Raw genomic sequence first — 21,393 nt, forward strand, 5'->3', positions numbered from 1 at the left:
ACCGGATTTGAAAATACAGGCAACTTTAAGTGAGTTTACTGATAAAGTTTGTGCTTGCATCCTAAATGAAGAAGTTCATCTTACTCTACTGCTTAGGTAAGATTGTAGGTTAACAAAAAACCTAACAAAAAACAAAAAAAATCCCCCTTTTGAGAAATGTTGCTAGACTTCTTCTTCTTCTTCTTCTTCTTCTTCTTCTTCTTCTTCTTCTTCTTCTTCTTCTTCTTCTTCTTCTTCTTCTATAAATTTCTATACCACCCTTCATCCGAGGATCACATGACACTTGAAATTCTTCAGACTTTCCCTTAAATCTTAAGTTGTTTTGCCCAGACAGGATCTGTCAGGCTTACGACTCCAATTTTGCTTTATATGGAATTCAGTGGCACTCAAGAGAGGTCCAAATAAATAACAGGCAACTTCTGCTAGTCTTATCAGAACTCATTCAGCCTCCCTCAAAACTCCATGGATAGATTTTGGAAACACAAATTAGACTCTAAATTGGCCCACACTTTCACTTCAAGTGAAAGTCTAATCACATTCCTGTGGCACATCAAATTCCAGCTGTGATTTGCAAACAAGCAAGTTTGTTGGATCATGGAGGAAAAATTGGAAGAGAAAAAAACCATAAGCCAGATAATAAAGAGAATGGTGTGATCCACAAATGGACAGCTTCTACTCTGAGTTTGCAAGTTCGCAGTCAGCCCCAGAGCCTATCTGCAGCTCTTTCTACTCCTTTGTATGAATGGAAGAAGAAGAAGAAGAAGAAGAAGAAGAAGAAGAAGAAGAAGAAGAAGAAGAAGAAGAAGAAGAAGAAGAAGAAGGAGGAGGAGGAGGAGGAGGAGGAGGAGGAGGAGGAGGAGGAGGAGGAAAGAAGAGGAGGAGGAGGAGGAGGAGGAAGAAGAAGAAGAAACTGGGATGTCAACAAGCAGTGATCATAAACACTTCCACGTCTCTACAATATTGTACCTTGTAATGGATTTTAACTACATACTGCTTTAGGAATGAGAGTGTTGGCTAAAACACTCAGCATATTAAAAAAGGGTTGTATCTAAGTCATATTCAGAGTAGACCCACTGAAACCAATGGGTGGAATCTAAAGTTGTAAGAGTGAGCTTCCAGTTCTACAATGGCACTTTGCCTTCCTCTTCTCTCTCCTGAAGCCCACACCCCAGAACCATCTGGAGCAGTTTTTGAGGGTGCACAGGATGTTGACGGAGGTAAAGTCTCATTGCACTAGTAGAAATCCATTTCATTTACTCACAGGCAGCACTGGCCACAACCACCAAAGTCCATTGACTTAAATTAGTCTACGCTGAGTAAGACTTGGCAGGGGGAGGGAGCTCATCTGGCCCTTTGTTATTATGATATTTGCCGCATGTTCCTGAGATGACTACCCTCTCCCAGGAAAAGTGAGCTTCAGGGTTAACCCTGGTTTAAAACATGCCAATGTATAAAAAAACATGCCCACCATGAAAATAGTCTGCTGCATGGAGTGGTGAAAAAAGCTAAAACATTGCTATTCTCGCTATTGCTCTGTGGTGATGCTTTATTGTTTTAATGAAATGATTGTTGTTTTAAATTGCTGCTTTTGATTTTAGCTGCTCCATTAGAGTTGAAGAGAGGGGTAGACATGCTTGCAAATCAACCCGTCAATCAATAGCTGTTGCTTCTGATTCTTCAGCAAATTTTACTACAGTATTTCCATCTCTGAAACTGTTTTTGAAATGAAAATTCTAACAAGGGCCTTCAGTTGATGAGAAAAGCACCATAGGAGATTTATGCATTCTCACAAAGTGTATAATGCAGGCTTCCTCAACCTTGGCCCTCCAATATGTTTTGAGACTACAATTCCCATCATCCCTGACCACTATTCCTGCTAGCTAGGGATCATGGGAGTTGTAGGCCCATCTAGGGGGCCGAGGCTGAGGAAGCCGGGTATAGTGTCTGCTCTTATTTACGTTCCCTGAACCACAATTGCAAGTGGTTCACTAATTCACCTAATCTGGTGTGGACAGATTCACCTAATCCGTTGTCCCTTTGGGGGAGTTCACATATCCATTGAAGTGAATGAGGGAAAGCATTGGACGTAGCATACATAGAAAGCTCCTGTGTCTGCGCTGAATCACTTGATCAGGCTGCAAGTATGTTGATTGTCATTCATAGACAACACCAAGCATTAGTAATAAAAAAAAGGACTAATAGCTAATTGCTTTTAAAATAGGAGCTGGAAATTCTGTTCAGGCTAATTTCCTTCATTGCACTGCTTCTCATGTCAATACACCCTGTGGGATTGCAGTGGTCGACAGTGCTGGCTTATATTTGCAATACCAACATTTCAGAAGAGCCGTTTGCTAGCATACGATCAGAGATGACTCAGGCTGGCCGTTGCACAGCCTCTGGGCATTTTAATGTTGTTGTTTAGTCGTTTAGTCGTGTCCGACTCTTCGTGACCCCATGGACCATAGCACGCCAGGCACTCCTGTCTTGCACTGCCTCCCGCAGTTTGGTCAAACTCATGTTCGTAGCTTCGAGAACACTGTCCAACCATCTTGTCCTCTGTCGTCCCCTTCTCCTAGTGCCCTCAATCTTTCCCAACATCAGGGTCTTTTCCAAGGATTCTTCTCTTCTCATGAGGTGGCCAAAGTATTGGAGCCTCAGCTTCACGATCCGTCCTTCCAGGGAGCACTCAGGGCTGATTTCCTTAAGAATGGATAGGTTTGATCTTCTTGCAGTCCATGGGACTCTCAAGAGTCTCCTCCAGCACCATAATTCAAAAGCATCAATTCTTCGGCGATCAGCCTTCTTTATGGTCCAACTCTCACTTCCATACACCACTACTGGGAAAACCATAGCTTTAACTATACGGACCTTTGTCGGCAAGGTGATGTCTCTGCTTTTTAAGATGCTGTCTAGGTTTGTCATTGCTTTTCTCCCAAGAAGCAGGCGTCTTTTAATTTCGTGACTGCTGTCACCATCTGCAGTGATCAAGGAGCCCAAGAAAGTAAAATCTCTCACTGCCTCCATTTCTTCCCCTTCTATTTGCCAGGAGGTGATGGGACCAGTGGCCATGATCTTGGTTTTTTTGATGTTGAGCTTCAGACCATATTTTGCGCTCTCCTCTTTCACCCTCATTAAAAGGTTCTTTAATTCCTCCTCACTTTCTGCCATCAAGGTTGTGTCATCTGCATATCTGAGGTTGTTGATATTTCTTCCGGCAATCTTAATTCCGGCTTGGGATTCATCTAGTCCAGCCTTTCGCATGATGAATTCTGCATATAAGTTAAATAAGCAGGGAGACAATATACAACCTTGTCGTACTCCTTTCCCAATTTTGAACCAATCAGTTGTTCCATATCCAGTTCTAACTGTAGCTTCTTGTCCCACATAGAGATTTCTCAGGAGACAGATGAGGTGATCAGGCACTCCCATTTCTTTAAGAACTTGCCATAGTTTGCTGTGGTCGACACAGTCAAAGGCTTTTGCATAGTCAATGAAGCAGAAGTAGACGTTTTTCTGGAACTCTCTAGCTTTCTCCATAATCCAGCGCATGTTTGCTATTTGGTCTCTGGTTCCTCTGCCCTTTCGAAATCCAGCTTGCACTTCTGGGAGTTCTCGGTCCACATACTGCCTAAGCCTGCCTTGTAGAATTTTAAGCATAACCTTGCTAGCGTGTGAAATGAGCGCAATTGTGCGGTAGTTGGAGCATTCTTTGGCACTGCCCTTCTTTGGAATTGGGATGTAGACTGATCTTCTCCAATCCTCTGGCCATTGCTGAGTTTTCCAAACTTGCTGGCATATTGGGTGTAGCACCTTAACAGCATCATCTTTTAAAATTTTAAACAGTTCAGCTGGAATATCATCACTTCCACTGGCCTTGTTATTAGCAATGCTTTCTAAGGCCCATTTGACTTCACTCTCCAAGATGTCTGGCTCAAGGTCAGCAACCACACTACCTGAGGTGTACGAGACCTCCATATCTTTCTGGTATAGGGCATTTTAATGTAGCAGCATTAATCATTAATGACCTGGAATTAATATTATTATTTATTATTCATTATTTGTAATGCAGAGGTGCCTAGGAGGCTCGGTCAGATCTAATTGAGGCTGAGAGAACAAAGGGATGGTGTAACACAGAGGCAGAAGACAGGCAAAGATAATAGAGGCAGGAAGCTATGTCAGCTTCTATTATTCATGCACAATGAGGTTGCAGGACTCCGTACAGGGTTTCTCGCAGGCCGAAGAGTAAGTAGAAAGTTCAAGCTTCTGCATTCCAAAGGAATCACAATTCAGAGCCCACTGCTGCAGCCCCAAAGCTGTATTTCTCTCAATAAGGAGTTTGAAGATTCTTGGTAATGGCTGTGGTCCTCAAGCAGCCTTGTGAATTTCAATCAGAACTCAGCAGGCACAGAACGTATGCTTAGTGCTCTGGCCCAGCCCTTGGGATTGTGTCATCCTAATATAATAGTGTCTAAAACATAATCAGATTATTCAGCATGAGGGACAAAGGCAAAAGGCACGAGGCAAATGTATGTGGGATGTATTATTATTAATGCAACTGCAAACCTGCAACAGGCACCAACCGATCTATGCCTTCTAGGGATGTAAGAAGACAGTTATCTCCATTCCAACGTGTATTCATTGCAATCAGAGCCGTTTCTGTTCTGCTGCACTTTGGCTTCCACATAAATCTAGAAGACTTGTCTCCTTGTCAGCTCTCACTGAATTCAATGCAATTAATTATGTCATTAATTACATTATTTCAATGCGAAGAAAACACCAGAAAAACGAGGCAAGGGAATGCCATTATTTACATATCTTTTGTGGACGAAAAACAGCAGCTACAAATAACACTATTTATATCTGTTTACCTGATTTCCATTCCTGACCTCAAGCCAACATGCAAGCTGCAGGAATTTCTGCTCCCATGGCCACCTAGAGCAGAATTCCCTGCCACCCCTAATGCCTGCCTCCCCTAGCAGTGTGGGTACCACTTCTAAGGAAAAACCCTACATCCTACTGTCCTTGTTGGGTAACGTGGATCAAATTAGGCACAGCCTGTCCTTTGCTTCACCTAAACAAGACCCTGTATAAGAGTTGAGGAAGCTAATGGCAACCATGTTCCTCAAGCCTCTGAGGAACACATGGCTTGCCATTTGCCTGTCGAGGTCCCCAGGACCAATAAATTCACACATCACACATAAATTAAGTTTAAGGTTTTTGGCATAATTTTGGCCACAACTTTATTCAAATACAAAAATGTGAGTGGTTGCTTAGGCATTGGTTCCACACATACACATACATACATACATCCGTCACCAAGGCAGTACTAACTGACTTCCCCGCTTCCTGAAGTCAGTGCGGGGAAAGCATTTTGGGGAGAGAATGGAGCCGGAAGGCTGGCCCTTCGTCTCTCCGCCAAATGCTCCCAGGGGCTCTTGCGTGGCCCTAGCTACTTGTCGAGGTTCGGACTAAAGCATGTCGAGCCCCTGGATTCCTTTACAGGAATTTAATTCACCCTTGCAGCAGCAGCATTGGAGGGGCCAGCACAACCAACAACCAATTCAGGCCCCTCCCCAACCAACAGCATTGGAGGGATCGGCACAACCAATCGTGATCCCTCCACAACCAATTTATGAACCAATGCCTAACCGCCAACCTTACAAGTTGTGACGAATTGCTACGCAGTAGGCGAAAACCAAGTGGCACCAGCCAAATCAGCCGAATGGAAAAATTCCTACCAGGCCCCTGCCTCAAGAGCAGACGACCCCATGACAGGCACAGCAAGGTCAAACGCAACAGCCTAAATAAAGAGGAGGGCGGGCGGGTGATCCGAAGATCGCAGCAAGAGAACGAGAAAACCCAGGCTGCCAGCAAGGAATATAAAACCATTGGGCTGTCCCCAAATTGCAACATCCAAATCTGCCCCACAACAAGAATCCACCATTTGCAGCCCTGGTCATCTAGTCAATCCCACCAACAAACAAGGGGAGGGTGTCCTGTTAGCCCCCACCGCAACCCAGGCTCTCCATGAAGGAGAACCTGCTTTCCCAAGAGAGGTCCTTACTCCATGCCCTCACACTGGCCAGTCTTGGTGCATCAGTTGGGCGAATGCTCCCTTCACCACTATACTGATTCAGGATGTTCACCTTGAAGTGGACCAGTAAGATCGACGATACCCAATGTCAAGTTCCACTCATTTATGAAGGTACCTAAATGTTTGGGCCTGCCACTGTATCTCAACCTGAACTGTCTCACAATATTTTTATAAGGGTGAGGGGAATGCATACTGAGGGATCTAACTTATCGTCGTGCTCCTCAGAAGGAGGATGGGTGGCTGGGAAAGGAATAATAAATGAATGAAGGTTTTGCAATACTCAAAGAGACCAATGCAGCTATTCTGTGAAATAATACCCAAATAGCAATGCTTAAAACATAGGTCCAGGATAGAATGGATAGAAAGGAAAAGGAGAGAATCCAATATAGCACTAAAAAGAATGTTCTGCCAGCAGATGTTTCTGCTTGTGCAATAGAATGTTTTTCTCCCCCTACCCATCTTGTCCCAAATCTGTCATAGGGGTTGCCCTCAACCCTCTGGAGTAGATTGGGAGAGCGTGTGGAGTACACATGGGGGAAGGAGAGAGGGGAAGTCTCATTCTGCAAGCAGAAATCCATACACTGACAGGACTCATCATTAGAGGATCACCCACGTCCGTGAACCATTGTGCTGTGAGATCCCCAAATCCCCATGAGAGACTTGAACGATTAATAAGGAACACAAAACAACCTGAATGCCTCTGAGCCAAAGCATCTTCATTGGTGCATTTCAGGACCAAGCATCTAATCTTGGGCTGTGTGTCTGGTGAAAAACTTGCTCCTGGGTTCACATCACATATTCTCGATGGAAATATATCTGTAACTATATATATCTATGTGTTTCTTCTTATAATAATAAAACCGGTTATTCAACAGAGCACCTGGATTTAGATATTCTGCAATAAAACACTGTTGGTGAAAAAGGCAGTGAGGCACAACAGAGCCCCCAAGAGGGCATCCTTTTACTCCAGTCCCTTGCAATGTAATGGATGCCCCTTATTTCCACTTGTTCCACTTCCAGGGAATATAATGGATGTCTCTTATTTGAGATACCACACCTCTAAGAGTCACTTGCTTTCTGAAATATTGATCCACCTGCTCTAATTCAGGGTCACAATTGATAACTGTCTCTTCAAAAAAGAACAGGCTTCTCGTAGTACGCTGGAGCTGAAATTTCAGAGGTGAAACAAAATCAATGCATTACCTCCCTGCACTTCTGCAGAAATTCCAGCTGTCAGATCAAAGTTGCATTGGGCCAAAATATTCAGGTCTGCATGTTTTGGTACTGGGTGGTGGTGGTGTTGAGTGGAACAAAAATGCCAGTGGTGATTGGATTAATCTTGGTGGACACTGAAGAACTTTTGGATCGGAGTGAGTGGGCTGACATTAAAAGATGAGGTGGCTGAGGTTTCTTCTACTTTCTTTCTTTCTTTCTTTCTTTCTTTCTTTCTTTCTTTCTTTCTTTCTTTCTTTCTTTCTTTCTTATTGGGGGGGGGGGAGAGACCCATGAAACTTTGCTGCTTCAGCTACCTAGGGTAGACAAATGACATTCTGCCTTCTTCCTTATGTATTAGGAAAGCATCGAATCCAAACTTATTGGACCAATGTGCAGATAGGACCATTCTTTGATTTTGCCTGCCTGCTGGAAGTTGCTGTCATCAATTGCTTTCTTTTCTTTTTCAGTTACAGGTAGGTAGCCGTGTTGGTCTGAGTCGAAGCAAAATAAAAAAAATTCCTTCAGTAGCACCTTAAAGACCAACTAAGTTTTTATTTTGGTTTGAGCTTTCGTGTGCATGCACACAAAGCTCATACCAAAATAAACACTTAGTTGGTCTTTAAGGTGCTACTGAAGGATTTATTTTTATTTTTATTTTTCAGTGTATGATGCCATGCAGTGTCACTGAATAACATCAAAGGTTTTCCCATGAGCCTATCTCTCAAGAGCTATATTTCAGTTCAATCTCATTTACTCCTGTGCAGCCAGTTTGTTTGTTTTTAAAAGGCCTCCTCCAGTCCACTGTCTCAACCATTACTGTGTCCTCACCGCCATTATCATGGATTTCCTTTTAGACTTGGTGTTCTAGTCACATTTTCTGGATTTCCGCAGTGTTGTAAATTAAGTGGAATTTCTGTTTCTTCACCTCCTTCAAGGTCTAGCGCTGTCCTGTTGCTTTGCCAATCTTACCTTACTCAAGGGAATGCAAATGTCAGCAGTTTTAAGACGGTGTGGGAGGGGAAGCTGCAAGAAGCCTCTTGACTCAGCTCTATTCCTCCCCCTCGTGATTGGCACGATTTATGTAGGTAATAAACAGGCAGAAAATGACAGCAGGTTGCAGGATTGTAATTTCAGCAATTAATGCTGACAATGCTGTGTTGAAACAAAATCATGAAACAAACAGTACTGCATTTAAAATGGACAGTAAAAGTAGTATGACTTGAGGATATTTATTGTGTAAGTTTTCAGACCATTGTAAGAAGACTCCTGCTAGATCAGGCCAAAGATTCGAACCATAACTCTCTACTACCAGCTGCCAAGTCAGTGAATCCCAAGACGACAACCAGGAACAGAACTTGCTGAACTGTAACTTGACTATTGTTAACTTTTATTATATACACGCAGAATAAAGCACAGCTTTGTACAAGTTACTATATACACAGACTAGATTCAAACTCCCCCAAACTCTACACTCCAACACTAAACTGCTGTGCCATACTGCTTATAAGGGAGAGCTTAGCCAATCACCACCTGTTGCTATGCTTCCCTGTCTCCAAGCAGACTTTCTCAAGCACTCTGTTTAACTTGGCTTGCTGCCAACTCACTAACTGTCTACTCCAAAAGCTGCTAGCATTCACATGTCTCAACAGGACCCTCCCACCTTGTGATTCGCAGCCACTGGCTTTCAGACAGTGGAGGTCAAACATAACCACTGTAGCTAGTAGTTGTTGTTAGTCTTAATCTCCAAGAATTTGTCAAATTCTCTTTTTAAGCCAACCGCCACAACTTGCAGGAGGGAATTTCTTGGTTTGTTCCCTATGTCAAGAAGCACTTTCCTTTCCATGTCTTGATACTAACTTTTGGCTCCATTGGATAGCTCTGGATTCTGGTAATATGAGAAAGGGAGAGAAACATTTCTCTACCCTCTTTCTCCAAGCATGCACAATCTTATGTCCTTTTATTTTGTCCCCTTTGAGCTTTTAAATTTAGAAACATGGTGAACAAACACCATAACCTTTCCAGGTAGGAGACTTACTCCATCCCTTTAATCGTTTTGGTTGCCCTTTTCTGAACCTTTTCCAGATCTACAATATTCATTTTTTTTAGATGAGTTAACCAGTACTTCACACAGTATTCCAAAAGTGGAGCACCATCATAGATTTGTATAATAGCATTGTAAAACAGCCATGGGAGGATAGGAATCAACTTTAAAAGGGGAGTTGGATGTTTTACCTGTGAGAAACAGAAAATTATCTCATACAAAAAAATGTTGCTTAATTATGCTTCTGTCGGGGCTTCAGAAAATGTCATGAGTGACAACTGCTTTGGGGGAATGGGATGGACTGTGTTATAAGGCTTAAACAAAACTTGAGGAGACTTAGTAGATGGATTTTGCCAAACTGTCTTAGTTAGATAGCATGTTGTCTGGCTAGAATGTTGCCTACCCATCAGAAATGGTGCCAGTTGCCTATATATTGTATTATTGATTGAGCATTGGAATTGCACAACATCCTTCTAAAATTAATTTATAATGCAGAGGCAAATGATAACAACAAGGTTTTTTTGCAAAGATCCTGTTCATTTCTATCCGAGAAAAACCAGAAGAACCTGTTTTCCGTGGAGTAACAGTGAGCAGAGAAAGATGAGGAGGGAAACCACTGTCTGATATTGTATGCAAGAAAAGTTACAGTATTTCCATAGTATCAACAACACAATTAGTTCCTAATACACGGGTTCCAAAATTAAGGCCCGGGGGGCTGGATGCGGCCCAGTTGCCTTCTCAATCCGGCCCACGGACAGTCTGGGAATCAGCATGTTTTTACATGAGTAGAATGTGTCCTTTTATTTACAATGCATCTCTGGGTTTTCTGTGGGGCATAGGAATTTGTTCATTTATTTTTTCAAAATATAGTCCGGCCCCCCCACAAGGTCTGAGGGACAGTGGACCAGCCCCCGGCTGCAAAAGTTTGCTGACCCCTGTCCTAATATATGCCCATTCTGATTAGGGAGACGCTTTTTCACTGATGTGATCTTGTGCAACAAGGGAAACTGAGCTAAGTTTCAACAGATGACAGCAAACTTTTTGTCAAGGAGTTCCCAAATGCCATCACATTAGCTGCCTGACTGTGCACGAGAACAAAAGAGACATAAAAGAAGAGATATATTGATTTGCTAACAGATCTAACAATAATACTACGTACTTCACTAGGTGTTTGGAATGCTCCAAATTGATGATCTCTGGTGTTAGCCAGAAATTTTCTGACAAAGATGGGGCAGCCTTTACCAACTGATTGTTGCAACTAATTGTTTGAAATAATGAGACGCCATTTAGGAAGAGCAATCAATAGCAGAATGATGCCAATTAACTTCTAAGAACTAAGGTCATGATAACAGGGGGGAAATTGGTACCAGAGATGTCCAGAAGACTCTTAGTTCCAAAACTCCCCCAAAAGGTATAGAGGTGATGAATCCGTACTTCCATTTAAGTCCAGAATTGATTTTTTTTTAGTTTTCTTTATTTGAAAGATTTAGATGCCACATCCTAAAGTCATGTTGTTAGGGCAGTTCCAAACAGATTAAAAATGCATGAAGTAATTTAAGAAAACATACAAAAACATCACCCATATGTTTTTAAAAAAACAAAATATATAGAAGGAAGAGATTAAAAGGCCTAGGGAAATAAGATTATTATTATTTTACCGGCCACCAAATCCAAATAGCATTTCAAATACTATTCCTCAGCCCCCACACAAAGTTTTATTGATTGGTGGTGAAGAGTCATCCCACAACAGTTCACTAAACATGTCTGATAAGGACAGTGGCGGATGTACTAGGAAAGGAAGGAAGGTAGGTAGGTAGGAAGGAAGGGCAATGAGCCAACTATCCCTTTGAGGTTGGTAATCTAAAAAAAGCTATACTTCCAAAACTGTGACAGTGGCAGATTCCCGTGAAACAAAATTTATGTAAAAACTGATATAAGAAAGAACTACTTTTACCAAGGGACAGAATACCCAACAGTTCAAATGATATAAGTAGAATAAAAAACTGCTTGCGCACATTTTTTGAACAGTATAATATCAGCAAAAGTGAGGAAACCACTACAGTCATACCTCATGTTGCGTCCGCTTCAGGTTGCGTCTTTTCATCTCGCGAATGCGGCAAACCCGGAAGTGTTTACTTCTGGGTTTTGTCGCGTGTGCACGTGCAGAAGTGTTCTGCGTGCAGGGTGAGAACGGCACCCCGGAACGGATCATGTCCGCAACCAGAGGTACCACTGTACAATAATGTTATTGCTAAGAAAAGCCTCCACGAACAAGCCAAACCTCCACAATTTGTGCCCCACCAGCCATATTTAGCATCCAGAAATTTCCACACAGAAGCATTTTGCTCGCCAATTTCAACACTGCTTCTACCCTCAGCACCCATTTTGAGCCAAAATACCAGATTCTGGTGCTCTTCACCTAGGTTGCAAGTACCTCGCCATTGAGGTGGGTGTGTCCAGTCAAATTTAGTTGCTCAAGCCACTCTTGTTCCTCTGATTTTTTTAAAAAAATTGCAATCTTTATTTATGACTACATCATACACCCAGCTTGAAAAAATGGGCTTCTAGCATGCAAAGATGCTCTGCTGCTTGAAGAAAAATCATTGCGGTCAAAATTACAAATAAGTTCTTTGCTTTGCACGACCTGTTGTCTCTCAGGATGGTTGTATAACACACTAGTTTATAGGCTGAGGTAGCTATCCAGATGCTATTGAACTAGACCTCCCTTCAACCCTGGCTATTAGCCATGCTTAGATAGTAGTTGTAGTCCGTGATATCTGGAGGGCACACACATCGGCTATCTAAGTTAAATGTTATAACCTATGTCTTCCTTAGTCACAATATTTCTTATTTGTAATGCAAGCTCTGGGACATTCCAGCGCTGCACTATAACAAATATCCCACTATGACCTCCGTAAGAGTTGGAAGAAACATTTTCTCCTTCTGCTCACAGTTGGGTTTTATTTAATCCAAGTCCATTAGTTTCTTGCTATTTATTCCATTTTGTCAAATATTTATACAGGATGCTAACAGGTAAAATAAGGTATAGTCGTTTTTCCTCCCTTAAATATCCTGTTTATCTGTCTCCAGCAAGATGTTCAGTTCTCCACATTTCTATGTGAATCATGAACCACTTAAGGGCTGAGAGATAAATTTGTGTGCTAACAGATTCATGTTTATTTCTGCTTCAAATAAAAAAAATGGAGGGGGGGGGAAGAACATGGCAAAAAAATAGTGTTAGGTCAAGTGTTAGGCCTGCAGACTGTCTAGCCAGAGTGGTGCATGCTCCAGTTATCTCCTGCTTGGACTACTGCAATTTTCTCCTTCTGCTCACAGTTGGGTTTTATTTAATCCAAGTCCATTAGTTTCTTGCTATTTATTCCATTTTGTCAAATATTTATACAGGATGCTAACAGGTAAAATAAGGTATAGTCGTTTTTCCTCCCTTAAATATCCTGTTTATCTGTCTCCAGCAAGATGTTCAGTTCTCCACATTTCTATGTGAATCATGAACCACTTAAGGGCTGAGAGATAAATTTGTGTGCTAACAGATTCATGTTTATTTCTGCTTCAAATAAAAAAAATGGAGGGGGGGGGAAGAACATGGCAAAAAAATAGTGTTAGGTCAAGTGTTAGGCCTGCAGACTGTCTAGCCAGAGTGGTGCATGCTCCAGTTATCTCCTGCTTGGACTACTGCAATGCGCTCTACGTGGGGCTACCTTTGAAGGTGACTCGGATGCGGCAGCTAGACTGGTGACTGGGAGCGGCCGCTGAGACCACATAACACCGGTCTTGAAAGATCTACACTGGCTCCCAGTACGTTTCCGAGCACAATTCAAAGTGTTGGTGCTGACCTTTAAAGCCCTAAATGGCCTCGGTCCAGTATACCTGAAGGAGCATCTCCACCTCCACCATTCTGCCCGGACACTGAGGTCCAGCACCAAGGGCCTACTGGCGGTTCCCTCGTTGCGAGAAGCCAAGTTGCAGGGAACTAGGCAGAGGGCCTTCTTGGTGGTGGCGCCTGCCCTGTGGAATGCCCTCCCAACAGATGTCAAAGAGGAAAACAACTACCAGACTTTTAGAAGACATCTGAAGGCAGCCCTGTTCAGGGAGGCTTTTAATGTTTAATAGATTACTGTGTTTTATTTTTCTGTTGGAAGCCGCCCAGAGTGGCTGGGGAAACCCAGCCAGATGGGAGCGGTATAAATAATAAATTATTATTATTATTATTATAAAAGACATTTTCACTGGAATATAAAAACAGTACTGGAGGAAATTAAATAGGCCGAAAATGCCCCCCTTTATTGACCCATTCACATGCAGTAAAAATGGGGGGGGCATTTTGGTGAACTGAGGGTGTATGAGCAAAAGTTACCATATTTTACAGGGGGAGCACTTGCTGTTTGAAAGCACAGCTTCTTGTTTTTCTTATAAAGTAAGGACCTCCAAATTGTGGACCTGATCCTTAGGACACATGTAGCCCTCCAGCCTGCATGGCCACTGTTTGGAGATGATGGGATTTGTAGTCCAGGAACAATGGAAGTGTCGCAGGGACTCCACACCTGCTTTAGGGGAAATGCAGTCCCATCCAAAAAGAGGTTTAACTGATCACTATTCACCACTCTCAGTTTTGAACTGAAGTGTCATGAGTTTGAACTCTCAGCTCAGATCTTGCGATCCCATTGGAGGACAATGTGTCAAACACAACAACCCAAAACATTTAAGTATGTGTGTCATGGATTTGAGTGTACTATCCTTGGTCTGTACAGAGCACCATGGGAGTTGCAAAGCCTCATGGGACCCTGGCCATCGAGAGAGAGAATGGCCTGGGAATCTAAACTCTTGAACCCTGAGAAAGAGGATCTTTGACTCTTATCCTGTTCTTTGATCCCGTGTATAATTTCCCCAACCTTGCAGCTGTGAAATCTCCCATTCCTGTGTGATAAGAAATTAGGGAGGAAGGCTTGTCCGGTGTGCTCTGGGAACCAAAAGCGCTAATTGCCCTGTAGGTTGATTAATGGGTAAACACAAGACATCTGTGTAGCCTCTTATTGATTGACAAGACAAACGGTTATGGAACTTTTGATTGGATTATTCAAACGCCAAACTAACCCAGATTGGATAGTGACCTATAAGCCCACGTGGAATACCTCAAGGCTCTGGGGATTTAAGTCTGTAAGAAGTGGGCTCTATTGTCCTTTTGTCTTGCAAAATGGCCCAGCAAGGTACTGCTGTCCTGTTCCTCTTCAAAGAGCCTAAAAGAGACTGAGGTCTGCCAATGGCTCTTGACTGCGATTTGCCGAGATGGAGAGATGCAGTCTTGGTTCCAACTTTGCCTCAAGTTTGTATCCATAAGTTAGTTATATTTTTCTTGTTTTATCTTTGTATTCCCTTTGCTTGAGAACTGTTGTATTTTACCTTGTTTAACTGTTTTACAATAAATAGTTAAAAGATATTTCTTTGTGGATCTTGGTCCTTTCTGGTTACATTGCTAAACCCAGTCCTAGGCTGTTTTGCCCTCTACCAGGCTGAGCGTGTATTATTGGTCCCGGTGGACTTTAAGGAAACCCCAGGTGGTGGCAGCTTTACCATTTGAAGGAACTGTTTTGGCGACCCCGTTAGAGCCACTGAGTATAGCCAGACCCTTTCCCAGGTAACGTGGGGCAGCCCAGCGGACTCCGGAGGGAGAGCGGGCATGCCGGTGGGGAAAGAGGTTGAGGGTACTGCAGGGCTCTAACATCACAATGTGCACTCAGAATTTCCAGGTAAGTGACCTTAGAATTGCATCCTGTAGCATTTGGAAAAAACCAATTTTAGTGTATTGTTATGTGGCGCTGTGGGTTAAACCAGAGAGCCTAGGGCTTGCCAATCAGAAGGTCGGTGGTTCGAATCCCCGCAACGGGGTGAGCTCCCGTTGGTCAGTCCCAGCTCCTGCCAACCTAGCAGTTCGAAAGCACGTCAAAGTGCAAGTAGATAAATAGGGACCTCTCCGGTGGGAAGGTAAACAGTGTTTCTGTGTGCTGCTCTGGTTCGCCAGAAGTGGCTTTGTCATGCTGGCCACATGACCTGGAAGCTGTACACCGGCTCCCTCGGCCAATAACGCGAGATGAGCGTTGCAACCCCAGAGTCGGTCATAATTGGACCTAATGGTCATTGGTCCCTTTACCTTTATGTGCCACCCCAATCTCTGAGGGGTGTGAGATTCCAAGGGTACCGGACATGCTTACCAGGGTTTGTGTTTTCTTTTGGAACAATGAGGCACAGAGGGAATGTGGTGTCTTTATGATATATGGTTTATATGATATATGTTTTATTAATACATATTTACAGCCTGAATCTAGATTGAGAGGGGGAGAGAGGTGGACAGGGAGGGGATGGGTGGGGGTGGGGTCGGGTGACAATGTTTCTATTTTACTTAATATATGTAGGGTTTGAGGTCAGTGTTACTTGTGCAGGTTCTCTGTTGTTCGTTTGTGTTCCTTTGGTGGTGAGAGAGGTTGGGGTTGGCCTATGATGTGGTTGTTCATTTGTGGTTGGCTGTGGTGGTCTTTGTTATTGTTTTCATGCGAGAGAGGAATGAGTGTTTTGGATCAGGTTAGCCATATTGATTCGTATGGTGTTGGTGGATTTTTGTCAATTTCTTGTTGGGCTGTGGTGATAAAGGGGAACCATACCGGGGTGAAGGCGTCTTCTTCTATTTGTCCTCATGTCAGTTTCAGCTTATTGGTTAATTTTTCTAGTAAGGCTGTTTCCCATACTATTTGGTACCTTTGGTCCATGCTTACTCCTGACAGGTCTCTCCAGTGTCTGGTTATGATATTTCTGGCTGCTGAAAGTAGGTGGGTAATGATAATAATAATAATAATAATAATAATAATAATAATAATAATAATAATAATATATTATTTATACCCCGCCCATCTGGCTGGGTCTCCCCAGCCACTCTGGGCGGCTTCCAACAGAAAAATAAAACACAATAATCTATTAAACATTAAAAGCCTCCCTGAACAGGGCTGCCTTCAGATGTCTTCTAAAAGTCTGGTAGTTGTTTTCCTTTTTGAAATCTGTTGGGAGGGCGTTCCACAGGGCAGGCGCCACCACCGAGAAGGCCCTCTGCCTAGTTCCCTGCAACTTGGCTTCTCGCAACGAGGGAACCGCCAGAAGGCCCTCGGTGCTGGACCTCAGTGTCCAGGCAGAATGATGGGGGTGGAGATGCTCCTTCAGGTATACTGGACCGAGGCCATTTAGGGCTTTAAAGGTCAGCACCAACACTTTGAATTGTGCTCAGAAACGTACTGGGAGTTCTTTGTGGTGTAAGTGGGCATTATTGTCTTGGAAGATGTTTAGTAAGGCCAGTTCTGGGGTGGTTTCTAATACTTGTTTGGTTATTTTACTTATTTCTCATATGGTTGTTGTCCAAAATAGTTGGATTTGGGGGCACTCCCACCACATGTGGAGGTATGTGCCTGTGGAGATGCACCCTCTCCAGCATTTTGGTGAGGATCCTGGGCATATTAGTGCTAATTTTCTGGGTGTTAGGTATTACCTGTAGGTGAGTTTCAGAGTGAGTTCTTTTCTTTTCGTTGATATGGATTTAAAGGGGGTTTGGACCACATTCTGGTACATTGAGTGGGGTTAATCTCGTATCCTATGTCATCCTCCCATTGTTTTTTTTTTATTGCATCTAGGGAGTTTGTGGGGTTTTGGAGTAGTATTTTGTATATTGTGGATGGCATCCCTCTGCCGTGTCCCTTTGTTGTTAGGATGAGGTTTCTGAAGATTGTCAGGGGCCTAGTTGCTGCTGATTTCATTACTGAATTGTTTTAAAAGGCATGTAATTGGTGATGTGCTAACCAGGGCATTTGGGTGTCTTCTAGTTTGTCTTGTATTGATTAATTTCTAACTTTTATTGGATCCAGGAATTTCGGGTGTCTCGCACCTCACAAACTCATAAGTCACCTTCTTATTTGCCTGGTTTTGTCATTGCACACAACTTAAAAGCTTGCATACAAATAAGACACAAATATCTAAACAAGAATACCTTAACTATTTTATATGTCTTATATTCTCTGATCTTGGGGTCAACATGACAACAGCTGTCTATACAAGGCAAGCATGTACATTCAGGCCATCCGCAATTACTGTGGATGTAATTGATAAGAAATCAAATCAGGAGAGCACCGAGGATGTAATCACTCATATGGAGCCTTGCAAGCTTTAATCAGCAGATTAATCCATTAACGCTTTAGTTGATTAATTGGTTGGGAGTCCAATATTAATCAGTGAAGGCAAATTTTAATTGATGGGGCTGAGAGTGAAAGAAACCCTTGCTAATTTTCTGAAGCTATTTTGGTTCTGGCGCATCAGAAACAGGGAATAAAATATTAAAGAAGAAACCATTAGTAGTCATGCTTGTTTATTAAATTGTGAGTTTTCACACATCCTTCAGAATCTCAAAGACGCCAGTACTGGAAAGTTTTATAATAGAGAAATAAATTTTAATTATGGTAATTAATTTTACGATTTCCATCCCAACTTTTAGCAACATTTTAAAGTGCCTAATAATATAGGGGGGGGGGAACAGTGCAGTTGTGTACATGTTTACTCAAAGGTAAGTCTGGCTGATTTCAAAGGGGCTGATCCCCAGGTAGGCAAATATAAGATAGTAGCCAAATACAATAACATATAATAAAACAGCAGAACACCAATAAGCGATTAGATGACATCAAAAGGTGTTGTCCCACACTTTCCAATGAATTCCCCTGTCACTTTCCTTATCTCAAAAAGTCAGATCTTTTGCAAGAAGTGGGCTTGTTGATCAAGACTCTATGGTCACATCCACACAATACATTTAAAACACTATTAAACCACATTAAACAATCATGACTCCCCCCCCCCCCCGCAAATCTGGAGACCTGTAGTTTGTTAAGGGTAGTGAGAGTTGTCAAGAGACCCCTATTCCCCTCACATAGCTACAATTCCCAGAGTTCCTTGCAAAGCAGAATTGAAGGGGGTCTCTGTTTACCACTCTCAGCACCTATAACGAATGACATTTGCCAGGATTCCTTGCGGGAAGCCATGACTGTTGAAGGTGGTGCCACAGTGCTTTAAATATTTGGTGCAAATGCGTCCTATAATTTCTGCAGCCTGAATTTGCTGGTAAGTGATAGAATCCAACTCCCAAAGAGTCACAGTCTGTTAGTACCCTCTTTCTTCAAAATGGTGTGCACTTGTTATAATCACAGGTCTTTCATTTTCAACTAGGGTTTCAGGCACAAAACAGCAGTGGAAAAAATACCTTTGCCATATCGGGTCCTCCCTCAAAGAGGTGAAACCTGGAGACCGACCTCCTGTGTTGTGGGTAGGTAAGATTGGTCAGCCACAACACCCGATTGGTTGGTCCCTCGATGTTGGGGATCAATCTGGCCAATGGGCGCAGTCCAAATGGATTGAGGGACCTATATAAACCCATGCACATGTCCCAGAGCTTCCTCTTTCAGCTTGTGCATTGGAACACCTGCCCACCTCTCCCTAATTTTAGGGCATTTTTGCGATTGACCTTGCTATGCCGTCGTGTGACGTCTGGGTGATTGGGTGTTGGCATATGGGTTTCACCTGCCGTGTAGCAAATCGTCACAACATGTAAGGTTGTGGATAGGCACTGGTTCAGGTGATAGGGATGGGAGAACGCTCTTGCCATCCCTATGTGAAGGGTATTCCGTTAAAGGAATCCAGGGACTCAAATGGTTTGGTCAAGCCCTGTGAGGGGGTTGTGCCCATGCCTGAGTCCAGGGAACATCTGGGTGGTGGACATAGCCTGTTCCCGGCTTTCTGCCTATCCAGGTATTCACCCTTGGCTGACCAATGCTGGTGCCCTGGGTCAGCGCTACCTGCAAGGGTGCAGGGAGCTAGTCGAATCAGAACTTATGCAACCACTCACTTTCTGTAATCAATAAAGTTGTGCCCTAAATTCTGCCAAAAAACCAAACCTAAATTTGAGTCAAGTGTGAATTTATTTAGGGGGGAGGTCTCTGTGTCTCAACACGCAATTACATCATTTTGGCAGTCATGAAAATGTTGGAGCTTACCTGTTTGTGAGCGTGGTCATAGGAGTTGATGTGATTGTCAAACTCTTGATGCTTATAGTATTGTTTATCACAAAGTTCACAATAGAAGTTGGCTTTAAGGTCTTCCAGAGCCTTGGCGATTGTATTCTCCTTTTCAGCATAATCCTGTAGAGAGGAAAAGTTGTTATTCCAAAATTCTCAGTTGTTATTCCAACATTACAAATATGAGGGATGGGTTGTTGTTATTTTGTACTGGGTAAGTTAATCAAATTTGCCAACCTGTAACTAAAAGCTTGCTCTTATTTGCTTTATCAGCAGAGGAGCATAACATTTTTTTGCACACTCCAACCTGCACTTCCAACTGACAGCTACCTCTAGGCCTAAGGAAATGTGTCTTTTAATCGTATGGAAAAGGAAATAAATAAAATGAATATTTATCTTGCTTACGGCTGTGTAAATGTTAATTTCTATCTGCCGGGGGGGGGGGGGGCGACACACACATCAGTGTGGTCAAAACCTTCAGAGCATAAATACATTTCAGCAGAACACATATGGAAATTAAGGCAGTCATTTAATTTGGTTACAGGGCTGTTTTCAGTAAACAGTAATAAACAATTTGCTGCTTGAATATTAGGAATGAAAAGGGGGGGATAAATATGTAGGAGGATGATTCTACAACTGAATAATTATTTACTTCCAGGCTACAACTGAATAATTATTTATTTTCAAAAATGGCCATAGTTTGGGGATGGGCAACCTGTTGTTGGTGAACTACAGCTCCCTTCAACCCTGACATGCTGGTTGCGGCTGATGCGAGTTGGAATCCAACAATATCTGGAGGGTCAAAAGTGCCCCCCATTCCTGGCACAGGCCATGCTCTTTGCTGGGGTTGAATCAGCCAGTGATGAAAGAAAGACTGCCATTTACTGTGGCCTCAGTAGCATATACAGTATAAAATGTTCCTTGGCTTTACATGCCACATTTAACTTTTCCTAATTTTAGAGTTGTAAGGCAATGGCAATAGATGCACGGATTGGATGCAAATGCTGAGCAGCACCTGACTTATACTGAGACAGATCATTGGTCCATCAAGCTCAACGCTGTCAATGCTGAGAGCCAGTGTGGTGTAGTGGTTAAGAGCGGTAGACTCGTAATCTGGGGAACCAGGTTCGCGTCTCCGCTCCTCCACATGCAGCTGGTGGGTGACCTTGGGCTAGTCACACTTCTCTGAAGTCTCTCAGCCCCACTCACCTCACAGAGTGTTTGTTGTGGGAGAGGAAGGGAAAGGAGAATGTTAGCGCTTTGAGACTCCTTCGGGTAGTGATAATGCGGGATATCAAATCCAAACTCTGCCCTCTTTTTCTTCTCTCCAGGCTTTCAAATACATTTCCCAGCTCTTCCTACTGGTACTGGCAATTGACATTTCTTAGACAGACTACTACCGTGTTTCTCCAAAAGTAAGACACCGTCTTATATTTATTTTTCCTAAAAAAAAAAAACACAGTAGCTTATTTTCAGGGGATGTCTTTTTTTAATATTAAGTATGGTACAGTTTAACCTACAAGGTTAAACTGCCTACCACTATGGCTTATTTTTGGGGCATGGCATATTTTTGGGGTATGGCTTATTTTCGGAGAAACACAGTATGTTATTGATCTACTTAGTTCCCATTTTCTTCCCACCTCAAAGGACACTCACAGACCTCTCTTTGCATAGCTAGCCTAAATCCTGAATAAATGTGAGGATTCCTACTCAAGCAAAACCTCTGAGGAAAGTTGAGGATTCCTTAATAATAATAATAATAATAATAATAATAATAATAATAATAATTTATTATTTATACCCCGCCCATCTGGCTGGGTTCCCCCAGCCACTCTGGGCAGCTTCCAACAAAATATTAAAATACAGAAATCCATCAAACATTAAAAGCTTCCCTAAACAGGGCTGTCTTGCCTTCTAAAGGTCTGGTAATTGTG

General features: G+C 42.8%; 1 protein-coding gene across 1 annotated transcript in view; it reads right to left on the reverse strand.

The window, feature by feature from the left end:
* Nucleotides 1–21,393, reverse strand: part of ZNF804A (zinc finger protein 804A) — a 216,470-nt gene that overhangs the window by 30,722 nt on the left and 164,355 nt on the right. Inside the window, exon 2 of the mRNA XM_035131060.1 lies at nt 19,439–19,582. Coding sequence (XP_034986951.1) covers nt 19,439–19,582 — 144 coding nt within the window. The remainder of the gene's footprint in view (nt 1–19,438; nt 19,583–21,393) is intronic.

The sequence above is a fragment of the Zootoca vivipara genome, chromosome 1 (assembly GCF_963506605.1).
Source record: "Zootoca vivipara chromosome 1, rZooViv1.1, whole genome shotgun sequence".
NCBI classification, from domain to species: Eukaryota; Metazoa; Chordata; class Lepidosauria; order Squamata; family Lacertidae; genus Zootoca; species Zootoca vivipara.